This window comes from Heterodontus francisci, chromosome 8 (genome assembly GCF_036365525.1).
Source record: "Heterodontus francisci isolate sHetFra1 chromosome 8, sHetFra1.hap1, whole genome shotgun sequence".
In the NCBI taxonomy this organism is placed as follows: Eukaryota; Metazoa; Chordata; class Chondrichthyes; order Heterodontiformes; family Heterodontidae; genus Heterodontus; species Heterodontus francisci.
Window position 1 is genome coordinate 29,950,188 of NC_090378.1, and position 24,123 is coordinate 29,974,310.

Genomic DNA, 24,123 nt, shown 5'->3' on the forward strand with positions numbered 1-24,123 from the left:
GACTACAACAGTACATAGATAGGCCAGCAGAACGGGCAGACAAGTGGCAGATGGAATTAATACAGAGAAGTGTGAGGTGATGCATTTTGGCAGAAGCAATAGGGAGAGGCAATATAGAATAAATGGTCCAGTTCTAAAGAGTGTCGGGGCTAGGGGTACCTGGGCATTCATGTGCATTGATCTTTGAAGGTGGTAGGACATTTTGAGAGACTAGTTAGCAAAGCATATGGGATCTTTAGCTCATAGGAGATATTGAGTACAAAAGCAGGGAAGTTATGCTGAACCTTTATAAAGCTCTGGTTAGGCCACAACTAGAATATTGCATCCAGTTCTGGTCACACAGTTTAGGAAGGATGTGAGGGTCCTTGAGAGAGTGCAAAGGAGATTTACCAGAATAGTTCCAAGGATGAGGGATTTTAGCTGCAAGGTTAGGTTGGAGAAGCTGGGGTTGTTCTCCTTGGAGAAAAGGACATTGAGGGAGATTTGATCGGGGTGTCAAAAATTATGTTTAGATAAGGTAGACAAAGAAAAGCTGTTCCCATTAACTGATGGTACAAGGACGAGGGGACACAGATTTAAGGTTTTGGCAGGAAATGTGGGGGGGATGTGAGGAAGAACATTTTTTAGAAGGCGAGTGGTAATGACCTGGACCTCACTGCCTGCAAGAGTGGTGGAAGTGGAGATGATCAATGATGTTGAAAGGAAATTGTACTCAAGGGAAATAAACTTGCAGGGCGAAGGTGATTGGGAAGGGGAATGGGACTGACTTTAGTGCTCTACAGAGAGCTGGCATGGATTCAATAGGCCAAATGCCCTCCTTCTGTGCTGTAATGACTCTATATGGTAAAGATGAAGTTGTACCTGTCAGAAAAGATTGAACAGGCTGGGGCTCTCTTCTTTAGAAACAAGATTGAGCAGTGACCCAAAAGAGGTATTTCAGATTATGAAAGGGTTTGATAAGGTAGACAATGAGAAAATGTTTCCACTTATGGGGGAGACCAGAACTCGCTGCCATAAATATGATAGTCACTAATAAATCCAACAGTAAATTCAAGTGAAACTTGTTTACCTAAACGGTGGTTAGAATATGGAACTCACTACCACGAGGAGCAATTGAGGTGATTAGCACTAAATGGAAAGGTGAATGAACACATGATGGAGAAAGGAACAGAAGGTTGTGCTGATAGAGTTAAATGAAGAAGGTTGACAGGATACTCGTGTGCAGCAAAAACACTGGCATCGACCAGAGAATGGCTGGCTGGTTTCTGTGCTGTACATTGCATGTAATTCTATATATTTCTATGTACAAACCCATTTCCTCTACTACAGTTACACTGCAGCAAATGACGTGAGATTGATATCTGACAGCTCCAAACCATTGTAGTACACACTGACCTGAGTCTGACCGGCACTAAGGTATAGTGACAACTGAGCTCTGCCCGGGCATGTCTATGTCTCCACTGTCCAGGGGGCCTCTTTTTGTAAGTGTTAAAGGAGTGTAGCGCTGGCTGCCAGTGCATTTCATTCTGTGAGTGTTAAGGGAATATTCCCAGGAGGTGGCTAGTGTGTTTAGTGAATACAGCAACCTGTGTTTGGGAAGTGGGCAGTGTTCACAAATACCACAGCTTTCTGCCAGGCTGTGGGGATTTGCCTCAAAAGGATTATACCCCTTTACTATGGAATGATCTCTTCTCAAAACTTTTACAGGTTGAGGGTATAGTCATTTTAAGTGATTTGTCTACTATATTCGGGTCCTTTTCTGAAAAGATGGTGGTAGAGTTTGGTAGGATATTGCCAGGCAATGACCATCTCCAACAAGAGAGAGTTTAACCATCTCCTTTTGACATTCGACAGCATTACCATCACTGAATTCTCCCACCATCAATGTTCTGACCAGAAACATAATTGAATCAGCCACATAAATACTGTAGCTACAAGAGCAGGTCAGAGGCTGGGAATTCTGTGGCAAGTAACTCACCTCCTGGCTCCATAAGCCTTTCCACCATCTACAAAAACAAGTCAGGAGTGTGATCAAATGCTTCCCACTTGCCTGGATAAATGCAGCTCCAACAATACTCAAGAAGCTCGATACCATCCAGGACAGCCTGCTTGATTGGCACCCCATCCACCACCTTAAACATTCACTTCCTTCACCACCAGTACACTGCGACTGTAGTGTGTATCACGTATAAGATGCATTGCAGCAACTCACCAGGACTTCTTCGACAGCACCTCCAAAAGCCATGACCTCTACCACTTAGAAAGACAAGGGCAGCAGGCACATGAGACCACCACCACCACCTCCAAGTTCCCCTCCAAGCCACACACTATCCTGAAGTGGAAAAATATCACTGGGCTGAATTTTACAGACACCCCCCCCGCACCCCACCCCCCCCCCCCTCCACACCACCGACGTCGGGGAGGGAGGAGGAGGGGGGACCCAGAAAATGCCTCCGGGTGAGGCCTGCCAGGGATCTCAACACTGGGATGGCCTGGCCTGATATTGCCGACAGCGGCAAGGCCTCGTGGAGGTGGAGCATTGCTGGATAATGGGCCACAATATTTTAATGGGGGAAGGAGGAATATTCCTGGCCCCATAAAGACTCTCCCCAAAAATCATCCCCTTTTTCAAGTGGATACTTTAAGGACTACTGATTTAGCCACCAACCATCTGTTAGAAAACAGCAAGCGGGCCCTGCAACTGGCAGATGACCCCAATTTGCATATGCAAGCAGCCTCCGGCCTATTTTGGGTGGCAGTACTGGCCGTCCTTCACAGGCCTGCCTGGAAATCACATCACGCAGACCTCGATGTCCAAAGGGCAGCCACTGTTTTCCCCCCTCCCATGTCCAACTGCGGGTCACCTTGGAAAGCATGGGGTGTGCGAGTGGGAGTGGCAAATGAAAATCACTCTGTAGTACAATTGTAACATTGATGAGACGGGCACCACTCTAGAATGTTGTGACAGCTCTCTGTTGGCCTGAGCTTTCCTGTCCGTCAACTGTTTCTCCTTTTCAGCCACAAAACCACCTTCACAGTTTGTTCCTGGATTTTTTACTGAATAAGTTAAACATATAGAAAGGATTCTTACTCGAATTAGAATTTCACTCTATTAATACCGTAGCAGCCTATTACTGTACACATCTATTGCTGCGGGTATGGTTCCCACAGCGATATGTCACCAATGGGCTCCATTTCCCCAGGGTTTCCACTAACTTTCTGCTTATGTTCAGCCGAACTCCCTCCCCCTAGCCCTCGAGGAAATTCAACCTTCTGGTTTCTTCCAAGTGTCTGCATTTATTATTACCTATTGATTGGCCACGTTATTGCAGGCTCCATAGCAGGATGCTGGAGTTTGGTATTGTGAATTACTCATGGCACCGGCATCATTATGTAGGCAGGGGAATACAAGGTTCTGAATGTGATGCCGAACTTTGCTGTAGAAATAACGGTAAGTCTAACAGTGCTCGCTTTTATTATGGAGCGATATGGGCAGCAACGTCCAGCACATGCACAGTTAAACGTGGACATAAGGAAGGAGCTGTCGATGTTGGCCTGCTCCTCCAGAAGCTTCAAAATACCATTATTTCACCCATAGACACAGCATTAAAACACATGAATGTTATGAAGTTGGTGTATGTCTGTGATAGATACTTACTAACCTCACCAGAAAAAGTTAAATTTGCCCATTCCAGAGTAAATACATTTTTTAACAGCATGAGAAATCTTAACTACTGCCAGACAACCTCTCTGGCACTGAAAAAATCTTTTTTTTTTTTACAATTGTGGAGTTTCATTCCATCAGATTTTTAATTATTGTTGGAGATTTAACAAAGATAAAAGAAACTAAATTAAAAGTTTTTAAAAAATTATTTCAGTCTTGTATCTCTTTCTTTTAATCCCCTCTTTCTTTCCTTTTCTTCATTTTGCTTTCTGTACCTGATTTGACATTGAATTAAATATTCTAACTAACATTTCCTGGGTCAGACCCAGCGCTGCTCATTAACAATTCTTCAATCTGATTGGTTGAGGAGACAGTTGCTTGCCTTGCTCTCGCAGTTCCAAAATCACCTGTAGATGGCATTGCACTAAACTTTCTAATTTACAGCAAGTTCCAGTGCAAAATCCTATAGGAAGTCAGTGGGCAAGTGTAAGTGTAGTGAAAAATTGGCACCGATTATTCACCGCTGAGAGAATAATATGAGCTGCAGCTTTAAATTTTTCCCCAGTGCAAATATGCAAGTAGCAGTAAAACAACAAAACAAAAAAGCTTTACACCAGGGTGTGGCAAAGTAAGAACTAGAAGAAGAATGGATTAAATAACAAAATAATCAAGGATTTTTGGCAGAGGATATCAACTTCTACCCAAAATGGGATCACATGGGCAGGGCCACCACCAAATGACGTGGGAAAGAGGCACAACCCAAATTTGGCTTCATGCCTCATTTGATTACAACAGGTGAACTGGCAGTGGTTACTGGCAGCTCACCCAATGGGATTACTGGGAAACTGGGTGGCAATGATGCCATTTAATGGGAGTATCTTAAGCCCGAGATGTACTTTGTCTGCATGTTTCTGTGCTTGAAAGTGGAGAATACAGTCAGTGTGAGGACTACAAAGGCCCCAAGATCTTCAGGCAGCCTTGTGGAGGTTCTTGTGGAGGTTTGTCGTTAGCTGGAAGAGAGCCCCGTTTCCAGCTGATGGGTGAAGGGTGCCAAGGCAAATAGCTCGGCAACAGTAGGCTGAGGTGGTTGAGCAGGTGAGTGCAAAGAGCATAATACCCAGAACCAGGCTGAAATGTAGGAAAATAAATTCAATTGCCTGACTGGAGCTATTAAGTTTCCTATTCGCATCTCTCTTACTCTCTGTTTAGGCTTAAACCATGTGTTACCTCACAAGCCTTCCCTCCCTACTTCCCATCACTCTCCTCCAATTACAGCAACACACTTCACTCAACCTCCCTCTACTGCTGCTTGCATACTCCGCACTGTCCTCACGATTACTGCCCTCACTTTCCACACTTGTGATACCTTTCATGCACTGTCGACACTAGTCTACGCTCGCATGCATCTTCATAAACTTCCAACAGGCCATTCATGAACACACTCCATTTCTCCTTGCAGGACAAGCTGGTACATAATAAAGTATGGCTAGTGGCGGCCCATGCCTTTAATGCGTGGTCAGAGGAGCAGTCCTGCACCTCCTGCATCCACATTCAGGTAACTACATTTGAACAAACTTACATTTCCTGGTTGGCGGCCTGCAGCCGTCCCTTTTAGAGCTGCTGATTGGATCACATGATGACCTGGCTTTCCTGGCAACTGGCCCAGTACTCGGTTATGAAGCCTTCATTGATATCTTTGACAGCTTCAGTGGAAGCTCAGACTTCTACCATTCAGGCTCCAGGTGCCAACATCCTCAAGCTTGCTAAGCGCATAGGGAAGTATGGTTAGGGGCTTCCAACCCCTAACGACATTACTCCTGTAAGGTCCAGGTGCCACGCAGGCATCCTGCTGGTTGTGGGAGGGTTGAAAATCAGTCAGCTCCCATGCTGAGTGGGCCAGTAGGTAGTGACCTGATAATCTTCTCACTGGGCTCTCGTTAAACTTACTTTCAAATATAGAACTCAGTGATAAGCAACCTTGAATGTTTGGATAAGTAGCAGAAACCATGCTAAATTCATGGAATTGTTGGGAAATACCATACAGTATGTCAGAATGTCATGGTGGTCTTACGTAAATGCATCAGCCCAAAGAATGTGGATACTTCATGTGCACATGAAAAGTTAGAGCGCAAAATTGAATGGTCCAAAAGTGGGTGGAGCTTCAATATAACTGATCTCTAGTAAGGCGATTAGAAAATCTACCCTTCTATTTCTTTCATTTGTTTTTCATTTTGCTGTTTATAATTTTCTCCAATTATTTTTGCCCAAATCGCTGGTCAAAGTGAGGACATGGGGACAATTCATGGAAGTAGAGATGTTACAATGATCTTCACTTCTGATTCCAGAGGTGCATCCCAAAGAAAGAGCGTGGGGCAAAGAACCACAGGGACAATTCGGGATTTGATTGTGGGTTGCGGGTGGGGTTGAAAACAAAAGTTGAATGCAGGCAATTAAGCATAACCTCCTCATTGCCCACTATGGTTATGCTTATGTCAATGACATCAGACGTTCCTCTGTATCGGCCGAGTGAAAATGTTCAAACAGTGTTGTTTTAATTTAGGTCTTCTGCATTATTAGCATTGGAAATTAAAGTGTAAAACAGAAAATCCAGCAGGGAGCAGCAATTAATCTGCCCATCAGCATTCACCTGTATCCAAATAACAGCAAAACCAAGAAGGAGCAATAATGAAATAATAACCTAACACATCTCCAGAAGCAACAAAGAAATGGTACATCAGTAATAGTCACATTTTCCTATCTGTTTGGTAGGAGCTATGTTTCAACTTTTCACTCTGTAGTATCCATAATCAGTGAGCTTGAAGCCTTGCGGAGTCAGTCAAGATTTTTTCTCTTTTTTTTATTACTTCGTTTACAAATCGTGTTCTTTCAAACTTGGGAATTCCAGTGGTTGGCAGTGCTCCTATTGATTTGTGCGCAATTGATAATCTGGAATATAACATAGAGACACTAAGCGTTCAGAGAAAGGGAAATTGCAGGTCACAAGTATATAGATCAATGGCAAAATCTAACTCTCACATATGAAACCTCTCCTCTCCCAAATACTGACTTTCACATAGAGACTTAAATTTGCATCAGAATCTTCAGTTTGAATCTCAGGCCGGTTCACCAATTAAAGCTTCCCCATTCATTCTGTCCTTCCAGTTTACACTATGGGTGACAGCAGACAGCGGAATTTGTTTCAGGATTGAGTAGATCTAATCTCCCTTTGTAATTTGATAACCTTTGTTTACTCAAAAAGTTGCCTGGATATCAATACTGTGAGTGCACTGCTGGATTGTTTACAGATCCACGTTTCAGGTGCACAATATCACTGAGCTACTTATATAGTTTGCTAATAGTTATTTGTCTACAGCTGAACAAGGATAGTTTCCAGAGTGGTGTAAAAATGTAACAGTTTCCTGAAATGGTTGCATTGGGATCATGGACTCCTATCAAACCTGTCTCTTATGCAGTATAGGAACAAAGAACAAAGAACAGTACAGCACAGGAACAGGCCATTCAGCCCTCCAAGCCTGCGCCGATCTTGATGCCTGCCTAAACTAAAATCTTCTGCACTTCTGGGGACCGTATCCCTCTATTCCCATCCTATTCATGTATTTGTCAAGATGCCTCTTAAACATCGCCATCGTACCTGCTTCCACCACCTCCCCTGGCAGCAAGTTCCAGGCACTCAACACCCTCTGTGCAAAAAACTTGCCTTGCACATCCCCTCTAAACTTTGCCCCTCACACCTTAAACCTATGTCCCTGAGTAACTGACTCTTCCACCCTGGGAAAAAGCTTCTGACTATCCACTCTGTCCATGCCGCTCATAACTTTGTAAACCTCTATCATGTCGCCCCTCCACCTCCGTCGTTCCAGTGAAAACAATCCGAGTTTATTCAACCTCTCCTCATAGCTAATGCCCTCCAGACCAGGCAACATCCTGGTAAACCTCCTCTGTACCCTCTCCAGAGCCTCCACGTCCTTCTGGTAGTGTGGCGACCAGAATTGCACGCAATATTCTAAGTGTGGCCTAACTAAAGTTCTGTACAGCTGCAGCATGACTTGCCAATTTTTATACTCTATGCCCCGACCAATGAAGGCAAGCATGCCGTATGCCTTTTTGACTACCTTATCCACCTGCGTTGCCACTTTCAGTGACCTGTGAACCTGTACGCCCAGATCTCTCTATCTGTCAATGCTCCTAAGGGTTCTGCCATTTACTGTATACTTCCCACCTGCATTAGACCTTCCAAAATGCATGACCTCACATTTGTCCGGATTAAATTCCATCTGTCATTTCTCCGCCCAAGTCTCCAACCAAGCTATATCCTGCTGTATCCTCTGACACTCCTCATCACTGTCCGCAACTCCACCAAACTTTGTGTCGTCCGCAAACTTACTAATCAGACCAGCTACATTTTCCTCCAAATCATTTATATATACTACAAACAGCAAAGGTCCCAGCACTGATCCCTGCGGAACACCACCAGTCACATCCCTCCATTCAGAAAAGCACCCTTCCACTGCTACCCTCTGTCTTCTATGCCAGAGCCAGTTCTGTATCCATCTTGCCAGCTCACCTCTGATCCCATGTGACTTCACCTTTTGTACCAGTCTGCCATGAAGGACCTTGTCAAAGGCTTTACTGAAGCCCATATAGATAACATCCACTGCCCTTCCTTCATCAATCATCTTTGTCACTTCCTCAAAAAACTCAATCAAATTAGTGAGACACGACCTCCCCTTCACAAAACCATGCTGCCTCTCGCTAATAAGTTTGTTTGTTTCCAAATGGGAGTAAATCCTGTCCCGAAGAATCCTCTCTAATAATTTCCCGACCACTGGATTATCCTTGCTACCCTTCTTAAACAAAGGAATAACATTGGCTATTCTCCAGTCCTCTGGGACCTCACCTGTAGACGATGAGGATGCAAAGATTTCTGTCAAGCCCCCAGCAATTTCTTCCCTTGTCTCCCTCAGTATTCTGGGGTAGATCCCATCAGGCCCTGGGGACTTATATACTTTAATGCTTTGCAAGACACCCAACACCTCCTCCTTTTTGATAATGAGATGACTGAGACTATCTACACTCCCTTCCCTAGGCTCAGCATCCACCAAGTCCTTCTCTTTGGTGAATACTGATGCAAAGTACTCATTTAGTACCTCGCCCATTTCCTCTGGCTCCACACATAGATTCCCTTCTCTGTCCTTGAGTGGGCCAACCCTTTCCCTAGTTACCCTCTTGCTCTTTATATACGTATAAAAAGCCTTGGGATTTTCCTTAATCCTGTTTGCCAATGACTTTTCATGACCCCTTTTAGCCCTCCTGCCTCCTTGCTTAAGTTCCTTCCTACTTTCTTTATATTCCTCAAGGGATTCGTCTGTTCCTAGCCTTCCAGGACTTACGAATGCTTCCTTTTTCTTTTTGACTATGCTCACAATATCCCGCGTTATCCAAGGTTCCCGAAACTTGCCAAACTTATCCTTCTTCCTCACAGGAACATGCCGGTTCTGGATTCTAATCAACTGACGTTTGAAAGACTCCCACATGTCAGATGTTGAAATACCCTCAAACAGCTGCCCCCAATCTAAATTCTTCAGTTCCTGCCTAATATTGTTATAATTAGCCTTCCCCCAATTTAGCACCTTCACCCGAGGACTACTCTTATCCTTATCCACAAGTACCTTAAAACTTATGGAATTCTGGTCACTGTTCCCGAAATGCTCCCCTACTGAAACTTCGACCACCTGGCCAGGCGCATTCCCCAATACCAGGTCCAGTACGGCCCCATCCCTAGTTGGACTATCTACATATTGTTTCAAGAAGCCCTCCTGGATGCTCCTTACAAATTCTGCCCCATCCAAGCCCCTAGCACTAAGTGAGTCCCAGTCAATATTGGGGAAGTTAAAATCACCTACCACTACAACCCTGTTACCTTTACATCTTTCCAAAATCTGTCTACATATCTGCTCCTCTACCTCCCGCTGGCTGTTGGGAGGCCTGTAGAAAACCCCCAACATCGTGACTGCACCCTTCCTAATCCTGAGCTCCACCCATATTGCCTCGCTGCACGACCCCTCTGAGGTGTCCTCCCGCAGTACAGCTGCGATATTCTCCTTAACAAGTAATGCAACTCCCCCACCCCTTTTACATCCCCCTCTATCCCGCCTGAAGCTTCTGAATCCTGGAACATTTAGCTGCCAATCCTGTCCTTCCCTCAACCAAGTCTCTGTAATAGCAACAACATCATAGTTCCAAGTACTAATCCAAGCTCTAAGTTCATCTGCCTTACCTTTTATTCTTCTCGCATTGAAACAAATGCACTTCAGACCACCAGTCCCGCTGTGCTCCGTAACATTTCCCTGCCTGCTCTTCCTCTTAGTCTTACTGACCTTATTTACTAGTTCCCCCTCATTTATTTCACTTGCTGTCCTACTGCTCTGGTTCCCACCCCCCTGCCACACTAGTTTAAACCCTCCCGAGTGACGCTGGCAAACCTCGCAGCCAGGATATTTGTGCCCCTCCAGTTTAGATGCAACCCATCCTTCTTGTACAGGTCCCATCTGTCCCTGAAGAGATCCCAATGGTCCAGATGTCTGAAACCCTCCCTTCTACACCAGCTGTTCAGCCACGTGTTTAGCTGCACTATCTTTCTATTTCTAGCCTCACTGGCACGTGGCACAGGGAGTAATCCCGAGATTACAACCCTTGAGGTCCTGTCTTTTAACTTTCTACCTAACTCCCTAAACTCCCCCTGCAGGACCTCGTCACTCTTCCTGCCTATGTCATTGGTACCAATGTGTACCACAACCTCTGGCTGTTCACCCTCCCCCTTCAAAATGCCCCCTGTCCGTTCAGAGACATCCTTGACCCTGGCATCAGGCAGGCAACATACCATCCTGGAGTCTCTTTCACATCCACAGAAGCGCCTATCTGTGCCCCTGACTATAGAGTCCCTTATAACTATTGCTCATCTGCACTTTGTCCCTCCCTGCTGAACAACAGTGCCAGCCATGGTGCCACTGCTCTGGCTGCTGCTGTTTTCCCCTGATAGGCCATTACCCCCAACAGTATCCAAAACGGTATACTTGTTAGAGTATATGTTATAAGTTGTTGTTTTCCCTTACATTGGTTATCCTTGCGGATTGTCCTGATGAGTGCAAGATGAAAAGCTTCAACAACATGTCTCTATTTTCAGCAATTCTCAAGTTCTGTACTACTAAACGACGATTTGTCCTATATACCTGTGTTTATAAAAGGTATGGTGTTTCTGTGTTATTAGGGATGAAGGGAATGACACAGGGATCTAAACTAGAGTTCCCAACCCTTCAGGATTGCCCTGGAATCTCCAGGAATTGAAGGTTAATCTCCTGCATACTGCTGTGAACAAATCAGGAGAAATATAAGGGCATTAAACAAATGTTGTGATTTTTACCCCCATTTTCTTTGAATACTTTTGTTTATTTTCATAAAAATATTCAAGATGGCAATGGATATTGGAGCTAAAACTAAGAGCTGGGAAATAGTCATGCTATTGATTATTTTTCACACCCAGTACTTACCTCCACTCTGAGTGATGTAACGAACCCAGGGGAGAGCTTGATAACCACTCTTTTCAATGATTTTCAGATAGCGAACCTAGTTTAAAACAAACATGAGTTTTAACATGGTCTTCAAAATTAATGTTACAAAACATCTTTGGATTTGGCCTAGTCTCATTGTCATTTTATTTTCAATGCATTTCCCTGCTGGACAAATGTGAATGAAACTAAGCAAAATGTGTCTGGATGTGGTAGGAAAATAGAAGCTCAGCTGTGGCAAGCAGTTACCAGTGCTGATTGCTCGTGGATACCACAGTCACACTGCAGTCAGAAGCTCTAAAGAGCTTTCTTGGGGTGGATTTTAACCTTTCACTGCAGAATTGGAGATAAGAACGCAATAACAAAACAAAATTTTTATAACAGGTTCTTGCCATTGGAGCATACAGGACCAGAAAAGACCAGTTTGGTCGTTCTGATCAGCCCCAAAGTTCACAATCTATATCACTCGATTGATTTTTTTCAGCAAATACCTGGCCTGCTTCCTCTTAATATTATTGATGATACCCTCCCAACCCCAATTGCCTCCTGAAGCAGTGCCCTGATGACTATTCGGTTGGAAAGGAGAATTCACAGAAATCTGGTCACAGACTGATAGGCCTTAAAATTTATGGGGAGATGTGGAGGGTGCAGGGAGTGTGCTAGGAAACCTTTGGGAATGCGGAGGTCCTGCTGAATTTATATTAATGACCTAGACTTTGGTGTACAGGCCACAATTTCAAAATTTGTGGACAATATGAAACTTGGAACAATTGTGAACTGTGAAGAGGATAGTGCAGAACTTCAAAAGGACATAGACATGTTGGTGTAATGGACACACAAGTGGCAGATGAAGTTCAATGCGGAGACATGTGAAGTCATTCCTTTTGGTAGGAAGAACATGGAAAAACAATATAACATAAAGGGTACAACTTTAAAGTGGGTGAGGGAGGAGAGGGACCTGGGGGTATAGGTGCATAAGTCATTGAAGGTGGCAGGACAGGTTGAGAGAGTGGTTCACAAAGAGTACAGTATCCTGGGCTTCATTAATAGGGGCATTGTGTACAAGCGCAAGGAAGTTATGTCAGACATGTATAAGACAGTAGTTCGGCCTCAGTTGGGGTATTGTGCCAGTTCTGGGTGCTGCACTTTAGGAAAGATGTGAAGGCATTGGACAGAGCACAGAAAATATTCACGAGAATGCTTCCAGGGATGAGGAACTTCAGGTATGAAGATAGATTGGAGAAGTTGGGACTGTTTTCCTTGGAGAAGAGAAGGCTGAGAGGAGATTTGACAGAGGTATTCAAAATCACGAGGGGTCTGGACAGAGGAGATAGCGAGTAACTGTTCCCACTCGTGAAAGGATGGAGAACGAGAGGGCACAGATTTAAAGTGATTGGCAAAAGAACCAAAAGCGACATGAGGAAAAGCTGCTTCATGCAGCAAGTGGTTAGGATCTGAATGCACTGGTGGTGCAGGCAGGTTCAATTGAGGCATTCAAAAGGGAATTAGAATGTTATCTGAAAAGGAGGCATGTGAAGGGTTACGGGGAGAAGGCGAGGGAATGGCATTAGGTGAATTGCTCATTTGGAGAGATGGTACAGACACGATGGGCCGAATGGCCTCCTTCTGTGCTGCAACAATTGTGTGATTCTGCGATCATTATTCACGCTATTTCTCATCCAGCAATTGGACGGATTGATAGGCTGGCTGCCAGGTGAGAAAGCCAGTGGTTGAAGAATGTAGTGGGGAGCACTGGGGAATGGTGCCTGGAAATCGGGAAAGATCGGAGCTTGGTGGGTGGGTGATGGGGGAATGTTGGCCGATCACGTTAGTGAGAAGAGACTGCAATCAGCAGAAGGTTTGCTTGAGAGGTTGGTGGGGGGAGAATGCCTGTATTCGTAGCTTACAAACAATGCTTCATCTGGCAGCTTCCATCAGCATTTTACTGCTGGGATTCCCCACACAGCAGGAGCCCGATTTAAATATTATAATGAAGTGTCCCGCCTCTTGAGAGCAGGACACTTGCACAGCATGCAACCTCTTAAACATGGTGGCAGGCATGTATGTGATGGGTTGGTGGTCGCGTTTCACCTCTTTAATTTTTAACCCTCACAGCCCTCTCCTGCCCATTGTGCGACGGTTAATATTGACTCCATAATCTATATGAATGTGAGGTTTGACATTACTTCCATTAATAACTTTTCTAACAAAAACGGTCAATGTGTGTAGGATATGGAGAATCCTATTTTGTAATCATTAAAACTTTTTTCCCGCACATAGAATGTACAGCAAAGAAACAGGCATTGGCATAACTGGTCTGTGCTGTTTATGTTCCACACAAGCCTCCTCCCACCCCTCTTCATCTCACCCTATCAGCATGATCTTCTATTCCTTTCTCCCTCATTGTCTTTTGCTAAAGTTATTGGGTTGAGGAATTTCACAGCTGCCCTGGGTTTCAAGTATCATGTGGAGCCAGGAATTACATCATGAAATGGAAGTCTGGCCTCCACAGGGTTAGAATAATTTGTTCTGAACTGGATTACATCAGACTGTTCGAAAGTAGATCATAATATATGTGGGACTGGACTGGGCTCAATGGAATAAATTAAGTTAGATTGTGCTGGTCTCAATGCATGTGTGTGCAAGTACTGACTGGACTGGATTAAGAAAGAGAGCTAGGTCTCAGGGGAAAGCGAGTCAGTATTTCTATTGAGTTCAAATACTCATCACAATATCTATTGCACAAAGCCAAGATAAATATAGAGGGCTGGATCTAGTTCTCCTCCTGACGTCAGGCTCCATGGCGGTGGGTGGCTGGAAGATCGGAGCAGTTGCAGCCCGCCACGGAGCCTGGCAGCAGGCGCCAGGATTGCCAGGCCCGATCTTCCCGGCGGCAGGGGAAGCTCCATGGGGGACCCTCTGCCACTTTGCGACGGGACCCGACTTAACATATTTAAATTAGCTATTTGCATTCATTAAAATCTAATCCACAGCGATCTTACCCGCAGTTCCGGATCTTCAGCGCGGCTGGCGGCACTCATGCGGCTTCACTGCCCGTCCAGGGAAAGCTGGCAGCACTGAGGTTGGGAAGGGGGGGTTCTCTACATTACACTGCACTTAGTGCAGTTGTGGGGAGGGGGGAGGGGTCAACTCTGCATTGGTAGTGCAGTTGGGAGGGAGGTGACAGGGCAAATATGCATTTTTGGTGTCATGTGGGGGGTTGGGGGGGCGGTTCAACTCTGCAGTTTCTTCGCAGGGCCGGCAGCCCTTTAAAAATAGCGCCAGCACCTGCGCAGAAACAGTGGGCGCTGTTTACAATGTCACCAAGGCCAACCAGCCACATGACTGGGTGGGGGGGCGGGGGGGGTGGGGGGAAGGGGCGTCCTGCATATTATAATGAGCCGCCGGGCTCAAGGTCGCAGCAGCGTGGCGGCGTGCAGCCTGTACGTGCCAGCTGCTGCTCCTAGCAGCAGGACCACAAGATTCAGCCAAGAGTGTGTGTGGATGTATATCCTTGTAATGAGCCAGTGGGCCTGGTTTTGCAGTTTGTGGAGTGAAAGACAGTCTAGTGGGAATAATAAGGTCACAAATGACAATGATTTTGAAGATTTCCATTGGATGGCTCTGCAGTCATCAAACACTGCTGGTATAAAGATATTAATAACATTTATGTGAATAGGTAATTTGCTGTCCAGTGCACTAGGCTTGGACTGACTAAGGAATATATGAGTGTGCATGTGTGTGTGTGTGTTTTGCATGCATCATGCTAGGCCCCAACTGCCAAAAATGAGGCACATTAATTCTGTCGTGAACATTGATTTTAAACCATTACTGGAGTGAAGAAAGGACTTGTTTAGCAGATCAGTCTTGGCTGGAAAAACATTTGCATATTAACAGACCGTGATTAGAAGGGCAAAGGACCATTCCCTGGCACATTCAATCCATAATGGACCTTGATCACCAGGTATTGTGTGTAAGAGGAGAATTCCAGAGACTGCTAAAGTGATACAATCCAACACGTGGTCAGACCAGCTAGTCATATGACTAACCTGCTAGGCAACCTGGGTTTTTCTGAATTGTACAAATAGTTTAAACTCAGAAAGTCTGTTTGCTCCTGGACTGAGAAGATCTCTCCTGTCTACTCCCATCTCTTTCTCATAAGCCTCTGAATCCACTGAAAACACATGAAACCCAAGAGAGAAAAGTCTCCTACAGCGAACAAGGTTTAAGAATAATACTGGGCCCCAACGAAAAGCAAGATCTGCCGACAATCAAGGACTCTACAGTGAGCTCGAAGAACTGTAACAAAAACTCTTTAGATATTGCTTCAAACTTTTCCACTTTATTCTGCTCTTTTCTGACTCTATTTGCATGTGTGTATCGCACACGCATGCTAGCGTGGGCACGTTGTGTATCCGTTGGCGTTAACCAAATCAGAGTTTAAGTTTAACTTTAACAAATTTCAACTTTTCTTCTTTAAACCTAAGAAAGCCTGTTTGTGCTGGTTTCTTTGCCTTAAAATTGGAAGGCGGGGAACAAGGATTCACCAAGGGAGAGCTCAAAACACAGTGTATTTAAAAGTAAACCTTGTTACGGTAAGACCGGGTGAAGGCTGAGAGGGACCCCTAGACAGCTTTCTCACCTGGTCATAACACATGTACACGTACTTATGGCTAGGCACATACATAGTTTACACTGGACTTGACTAGACTGTACTGCTCTAAATTTGATCATCAACTAAGAACAAAGAACAGTACAGCATAGGAACAGACCATTCGGCCCTCCAAGCCTGCGCCAATCTTGATGCCTGCCTAAACTAAAACCTTCTGCACTTCCGGCGTCCATATCCCTCTATTCCCATCCTATTCATGTATTTGTCAAGATGCCTCTTGAACGTCTCTATGGTACCTGCTTCCACCACCTCCCCAGGCAACAAGTTCCAGGCACTCACCACCCTCTGTGTAAAGAACTTGCCTCGCACATCCCCTCTAAACTTTGCCCCTCTTACCTTAAACCTATGTCCCCTAGTAACTGACTCTTCCACCCTGGGAAAAAGCTTCTGACTATCCACTCTGTCCATGCCGCTCATAACTTTGTAAACCTCTATCATGTCGCCCCTCCACCTCCGTCGTTACAGTGAAAACAATTCGAGTTTATCCAACCTCTCCTCATAGCTAATGCCCTCCAGACCAGGCAACATCCTGGTAAACCTCCTCTGTACCCTTTCCAAAGCCTCCATGTCCTTCTGGTAGTGTGGCGACCAGAATTGCACACAATATTCTAAGTGTGGCCTAACTAAAGTTCTGTACAGCTGCAGCATGACTTGCCAATTTTTATACTCTATGCCCTGACCGATGAAGGCAAGCATGCCGTATGCCTTCTTGACTACCTTATCCACCTGCGTTGCCACTTTCAGTGACCTGTGGACCTGTACGCCCAGATCTCTCTGCCTGTCAATACTCCTAAGGGTTCTGCCATTTACTGTATACTTCCCACCTGCATTAGACCTTCCAAAACGCATTACCTCATATTTGTCCGGATTAAACTGCATCTGCCATTTCTCCGCCCAAGTCTCCAACCGATCTATATCCTGCTGTATCCTCTGACAATCCTCATCACTGTCCGCAACTCCACCAAACTTTGTGTCGTCCGCAAACTTACTAATCAGACCAGCTACATTTTCCTCCAAATCATTTATATATACTACAAAGAGCAAAGGTCCCAGTACTGATCCCTGCGGAACACCACTAGTCACATCCCTCCATTCACAAAAGCACCCTTCCACTGCCAACCTCTGTCTTCTATGACCGAGCGAGTTCTGTATCCATCTTGCCAGCTCCCCTCTGATCCCGTGTGACTTCACCTTTTGTACCAGTCTGCCATGAGGGACCTTGTCAAAGGCTTTACTGAAGTCCATATAGATAACATCCACTGCCCTTCCTTCATCAATCATCTTCGTCACTTCCTCAACTAGATTGAGTGAAGTTCTCCTATTCCAAATTTATGATAATCCCAATTTACCTTTGAAAAGTACGAGGAAACAAAAGATGAAGCGAAAGAATGAAGAGTTCAGATTTCTTCCTTTAATAAAATGCTGACCTGAATTCCGGAGACAGTGAAATATGGAATTTCAAACTTGACAGTGATGGGCGGTTTCCCCTCCTGCTCCTCACTCTCGACGCTTGGGAGGCCAAAGTGGGCCCGCATCAAGTATTCCTTGCCACCCTGAAAATAACAAAAACAGGAGATGGTCACAAGCAAGAAACAAGAGAGCCTAATGATAAACTGCTGGAAGAGGTGCAAGGGTTATAATGAAACTAATAAATTTGGAGTAAGTTTCAGATTCCACTTAAACAAAATACGTTTACTCCATGTGTTGACCTATGGACAGAATGAATAAACTGGCCTATTCAAATTATGTTAACTTTATTACTTTCTCTATTTTACTTTATTTGGACTGAAGGGGACTTTGGACAGTTAGCTCAGCCTCAGCATAGATCTCCCTAGGAGAGAGTCTGACTGTCTCACTTTTCCCAATCTTGCAATAGGAGTGGGCAAGGGAAGTGTACCTCACTATGTCACCACAAGTCTGAGCTTTGACACACTGCACCTCTATTATTAATACTTTGAATTTTCTGCGTTACTCACAGGGAAAGACTTGATCGACCAGATGACAACATTCTTTTCTGGCAGCCATTTTGCACTGCCTGTACTAGTCTTGAATTTCGGTGAATCGGCATCACTGGGAACTGGCACAAAAATCTCAACGTTGTTTGCTGTAGAACGGTGTTTAAATTGACTCTTAGCCTGAATTTGAGTAGGTACAAAACTCCGAGTTATGAAATTAAGGTAACAAATAAACAAGCAGAAATAAATATGACATTTAAACATAAGCAATAAAAAGATAAAGGATTAACAACCACACACATAGATGCACATGCATACATGCACACACTGATACTAGAACAAAATTATCAATTATGTAAATACAATGTCCCATGATTAAGAAGTAAAATAAGACATACAGTCTTACACAAGCTACTGTAAATTGATACCTTTTATTTATGACATAAAACCTTCCTTTTCAAGCTTAGATCCACTTTACTCAGTGCTTTTCCCAGATCCTGACTGGTTAAGTGGGCATTCCCAATATTCTTTTAGTGAACGCTCACTACCAATATTCCCTTAAAAATTTAGTTGCTGAACCTGACCTGTTTCTTTCCAGTGCGTTACCCTTTAAAATTTTTTGTGCAGCTGCACACACGTTATTTCTCACAGAACAAGGCCTGCGCAGTGCCTTTTAGGCTGCTGCACAACCATGCAACTGCAAAGCTTAGCGGGAACATTGCTCACAATGCAAGGAAATGTCTTTCTGCCAACCTAGCCCTGAAATTGCATCTTTATTTTCTCTCCTATCTCCCCTCAAGACCTCTCTGAGCTCATCCTGTCCACGAGACCTGCCTCCTGCGCCCTCGACCCTATTCCCACAAAATGCTGATCACCCAACTTCCCCTCCTGGTTCCCATGTTAGCCAATATTGTTAACGATTTTCTTTCTTCAGGTGTTGTCCGTCTCTCTTTAAAATCTGCCATCAAATGCTCAAAACAAAACCTCGACTCCCACCTTCCTTGCAAACTACCACTCCATCTCTAACCTCCCTTTCCTCTCCAAAGTCCTTGAATGGGCTGTTGCCTCCAAAATCTGTGCCCGTCGTTCTCGGAACTCCATGCTTGAATCCCTCCAATCAGGTTTCCACCCCCACAGTACCGAAACAGCTCTTATCAAAGGCACAAATGACATCCTATATGAGTCTGACAAAGGTAAACTATCCCTCTCATCCTTCTCGATCTGTCAGCAGCCTTTGACATGGTTGACCACCCCATCCTCTTCCAACACCTCGCCATCATCATCCAGCTTGGTGGAACTGCATTTGCCTGGTTTCCTTCTGATCTATTTAATCATAGCCAGAGAATCACCTGCAATGGCATCTCTTCCCACTCCAGCACCATTAAATCTGGAGTCCCCAAGGATCTATCCTCGGTCCCCCTCCTATTTCTCATCTATATACTGCTCCTCTACAACATCATCCAAAAACACAGTGTCAGTTTCTACATGTAGGCTGACAACACCCAGTAAAACCTCACCACCACCTCTATCGCCCCCTCCACTGTCTCTAAATTGTCACACAGCTTGTCCGACATCCAGTATTGGATGGGCAGTATTGCTTCCAATTAAATATTGGGAAAACCGAAGCCATTGTCATGGCCCCTGCCACAAACTACGTTCCCTCGCCAGTGATTCCTTCCCTCTCCCGAGCGACTGCATGAGGCTGAACCAAATCTTTTGCAACTTTGGTGACATATTTGAATCTGAGATGAGGTCTCGACCACATAATTGCCCCGTTGGTAAGAAAGCCTAATTCCAGCTCAATAACATTGACCAACTCCGCCCCTGCCTCAGCCTATTTGCTGCTGTAACCCTCAACTATGCCTCTGTTACCTCTGGACTTAACTATTCTACCGCACACCTGGCCGGCCTCCCATGTTCTACCCTCCATAAACTTGAGGTCATTCAAATCTCTGCTGCCCGTATCCTTCCTTGCACCAAGTCCCATTCACCTATCACCACTCGCTGATTTACATTAGCTCCCGGTTAACCAATGCCTCGATTTTAAAATTCTCACCCTTGCTTTCAAATTCCTCCATGGCCTCACTCCTACCGTTGTCTGTAATCTTATCCAGCCCCACAACCCTCCGAGAAATCGATGTTCCTCTAATTCTGGCCTCTTGATTTTAGTCGCTCAATTATTGGTGGCCGTGCCATCAGCTATCATGGCCCTAAACTCTAGAATTTCCTCCCTTAACATCTTGCTTCTCTACCTGTCTTTCCTCCTTTAAGACACTCCATAAAATCTATCTCTTTGACCAAGCTTTTGGTCATCTGACTTAGTATTTCCTTATGTGGCTCGGTGTCAAGTTTCATTTTATAATGCTTCTGTGAATTACCTTGGGACATTTTACTGTGTGAAAGGCACTATATAAATGCAAGTTGCTATTGTTGCCCTATGATCAAGCTCATCATTTCCAGTTCGACCTCCTGTATCAAAGCTGTTCATCAACTGCAGTCCATTCTGCAGCATTGATAAATCTTAGAAATGTTATTGAATGGTCTGATGTTTTACATTTTTAAAAATGGTGATAAATTAACTGCCATAGCCTTAAGTTTTCTAAGGGGTGGCACCTTGACTATTTTTCAATGGTACTACTTTTCTTCAAAAATTAAATTAGATAGTTGCTTGAAAAATGTTAAAGGATCTAGGCAGTGAACAGAATTAGCCTAAATGGCCAGTGTGGTAGAAAACATGGATGCTGACTTTATAGGCTAAATGGTATATTTTGGGAGGGGCGAGGGGTAATTAATTAGCATCACAGTTTTCCATTTCCCAGCTGTTTTTGGGCACTAAACTCGGGAAAATAGCACCTCACAATTGGCCTGAGCATCTCATGTCTGGGGACAGGGTGATAGAGGTAAGAAACCATCCTGGGTTACCACTACTGATCACTGCTGGGAACTGCTTGTGTGGCCGTCGGATGAGGACCAGATTTGGCTTAGCTACAAGGCTATCCATCATCAGCAAAGTAAGAGACATATAAAATCTACTGCCTTCACAGTCTAGGCCGACACATGAAGAGTGGCTATTTGGATCAGGTACTGCAGGGCAGCTGGCAACTGAGGGATTGTAGCCTGAGAGTGGAGAGGGGAGATGGAAGGGGAGGAACATCAGAAAAGAAAAATAGGCTCAAACCCATTCCAGATCCAGATAGAGGGGCCTACATCCCATGAGACAGCAGGATCCTGTGAGGTGGAGGGCAGAAACACTCTTAGATAACTTCCACAGAGAGATTTAGGAAACCTCTATTAAAATGTTTTGATTTCAATCACAGTTCCTCTCTTACCTTTACCATAATTTCCACACGGCTGTGTGAGTACTTCTCAATTACTGACTCAATCCAAATCAAGGGCTTTACCTGTAAAGTAAGGTATTGTCTCAATCAGTCTGCATGTTTTAGTGGGTCACTAACTTTTAACAATACTATTCAATCAAGTAATGGAGTGAATGTAGGCACATTTTGACTATCTTCATACAATGTATTTCTAGACTGGAGATACAAGCATCTCGTATAAAGTTTAAATCCAACAACTGGTTAGTACTAACTTCAGACCAGTATGGATGTTAGTATTAAATAGCAGGCTTTTGCCTGAGTGTGACTTAGGCTGACAGACAAATAAAGTCTGCTCTTTATCAGAAGGGCAAAAGAGGGGGATAATTTATAACTTTTCTAAATGACAATGTGAAGTCCCAATTTCCCCAATACCCATGTAGCAAAACACTTCACATACTATTTTGTTTTAAATTGCCACAGCAAGCTTAAGTCAAAGCATTGTACCAAAATGTGTTCTTCACCAACTGCAATGTACTTAAATGAATCTGCCTGCGCAAATGTACCAGTGCGCCATGTGTACATTTAACAGTGCTTTCTGTGAACATTTCACATACCCGAATTTACATTGACCAGTTCCAATTGTGAGCATGTAACATACCTGAGTGTACAGCCGGTAAGACATGAGTTCAAACTCTCCATCTGGGGGGATGAAGGAAATGGTTCGATCGTTTTCAAAGCGAGATAGACGCACACACTGATGAAACTTTACATCCTCTAGTTCCACAGATTTAGTCTTGTCTCCTTACATTAAAAAAAGACAGACTGTTAAAAGTGTAGCTGAAGTGAGGTCTTTACAAGGTGAAGTGATTTGGGGGTGAAAATTTCAAAAGTGGGGGTGGGGTCACTAATAATGAAATGGCAGGAGTGAAGATGTTCAGTGATCCAGCATCCTTATACTGCAAAACTTTCCTTTCCCAACTTTTCCTGATCCTGCTCAAGGCAGATACTGGGAGCTAACATGTCAAAATTGTTTTATTCCCAAAATTTGTTGCATAGCCTTTAATCCACATCCAATGTTCTGCTCAGAGCTTTTGGCTTCCAATATGCAAGTCTAATGTAGCTGATGGTATTCCATAAATAAACCTGCTGAATTTCTTAAGGCCGGCCACTGGCATTTTTACTGAGTCTACTTGGTGGCCTGCCACAAAGAATGCTTCACTTAGTTTACTTTGGGGTCGCTGCAGGTTGTGTGAGACCCAAGCATGGAGAGATGGTGGCACCAGCACGGTTGATAAATATGGCAACAGTGGTGTAAAAACATACCAATAGCCAAAGTAAATCAGCATTACACACTGTACACCACAGCACACATCCAATATACACTGATTTTTTTGACTCTGGAATGCAAGTGACCTAAACTAAACTAAACTAAACAAACTAAACTATGAATTATACAACAACTTCAAAGACCAGCATGATACAATGGGACTCAGTTGCCAAACTTCATCCTGAGGGATTGTTCAAGGCTATATTCAAGATTTTGCATAGCAATGTATAACGGGTGTTCACACCTGCTCCTTACACATTATCACCTTCTGTGGTAGAGTTTACACAGGGAAGAGAGATAATTTCTGCCCATCTGTAAGGAGACAGAAGTTGAAATGTTGCCAGCATAAAGAGTAGAAACCAAGGAATGGAGAAGTAGTAAAAGGAGGGGGAAAATGTTCAAAACTCAAATCTCCCCATTTCCGAATCCAACACATTCTCGTGTATTGGTACCTTGCCATCTAGCACTGCATCAAGTAAAACCCATTACTCATCTACCCACCTAATCATAGTAGCAATTTCCATTCTTAGATACATTTCATTGTGTCTGTCCTTTGCCCTCCTGCCCAACATTTTCCCATTAGCTATTGTCTGAAGTCAAAAACCTACAGGTAACGTTACAAGTCTTTCTTACTGATAAATAAGGAGCCACCATACAATAATACTTGTATTTGTCAGAAGATATGAACTCACTGGACTCTAGTCAAACTGCATACTTACATTTATGAACAGTGCCTATATTTGAAAAGTGGTCACAAAATCTATTCTTTACACGAATCAGAGGATGAATTTGGGCTCAAAAAATGTCATTGCTGTGGAATGAGCAGTGGTTCTTCTTTCTGTGCCCTGTGTCAGCTTCAAGCATCAAGCACCCTCTAGTCAGATATGGCATGAGTTAGTTTCAGAGCAAAGTTCCCTCTACACTGCTCCAACATCACTCGACCCCGGAGAACCTGAGAAGCGCTTCCCTGACTCGATGTAACATTTGCATTTCCTACACCAACCATCCTATTCTCAGGGAGGGAGGAGAACAGGGAGCATGGGCATGATGGGTCAAATGGCCTTCTTCTGTGCCTTAAATCTTTCTATGTTTAAGAAGCATCATTCAATCAGTCTGGAGTATCTTCAAGCTTGAGTTATAGTGATCAAGCCATTGTACAATGTTCAAGTCCACAGCATCACCCAATCTTCATCAATATGTTTACTTTATCTTTTAGGCAGAGCTAGGGTTAAAATGAATGGGCTCACTATTAATTGTTCCACATTTACTTACTTCCAGAGATCTCAAACAGAACCTTATCATTAAGTCCGAGTCGTAGTTCTGGCATTCCTGACAGAATGACCTTCAGCTTTACATTTCCAATAATCTCACTTTTCAGGACGCTGCCACTTGCACTCACCTGAAGAAACAGAATATGACGAGGCAGGCATTATACAGCATTCGGCAAGTCAGCATCACTTCACACACCCACACTGTCCCACATGTTTAAATACACTCTGCCCAATGAGAAGTTGGCAGCTGCACATTTAAAATACCCTCCAACAAGACTTATCTGCCTTTGTATTTGTATTTCCTTATACCTGGCAGCATCCTAGCGAACAT

At 44.1% G+C, this 24,123-nt stretch overlaps 1 protein-coding gene across 1 annotated transcript in view; it reads right to left on the reverse strand.

Moving 5' to 3' along the window:
- Window positions 1–3,263: 3,263 nt before the first annotated feature.
- The window catches only part of LOC137372727 (AP-1 complex subunit mu-1-like), a 67,659-nt gene continuing 46,799 nt past the window's right edge, over window positions 3,264–24,123 (reverse strand). The window contains exons 6-12 of the mRNA XM_068036884.1: window positions 23,794–23,920; window positions 21,853–21,995; window positions 21,207–21,278; window positions 17,899–18,057; window positions 17,350–17,475; window positions 11,233–11,308; window positions 3,264–6,610 (exon numbers count right to left, since the gene is read on the reverse strand). Of these exons, the coding sequence (XP_067892985.1) occupies window positions 6,585–6,610; window positions 11,233–11,308; window positions 17,350–17,475; window positions 17,899–18,057; window positions 21,207–21,278; window positions 21,853–21,995; window positions 23,794–23,920 (729 nt within the window). The 3' untranslated portion in view covers window positions 3,264–6,584. The remainder of the gene's footprint in view (window positions 6,611–11,232; window positions 11,309–17,349; window positions 17,476–17,898; window positions 18,058–21,206; window positions 21,279–21,852; window positions 21,996–23,793; window positions 23,921–24,123) is intronic.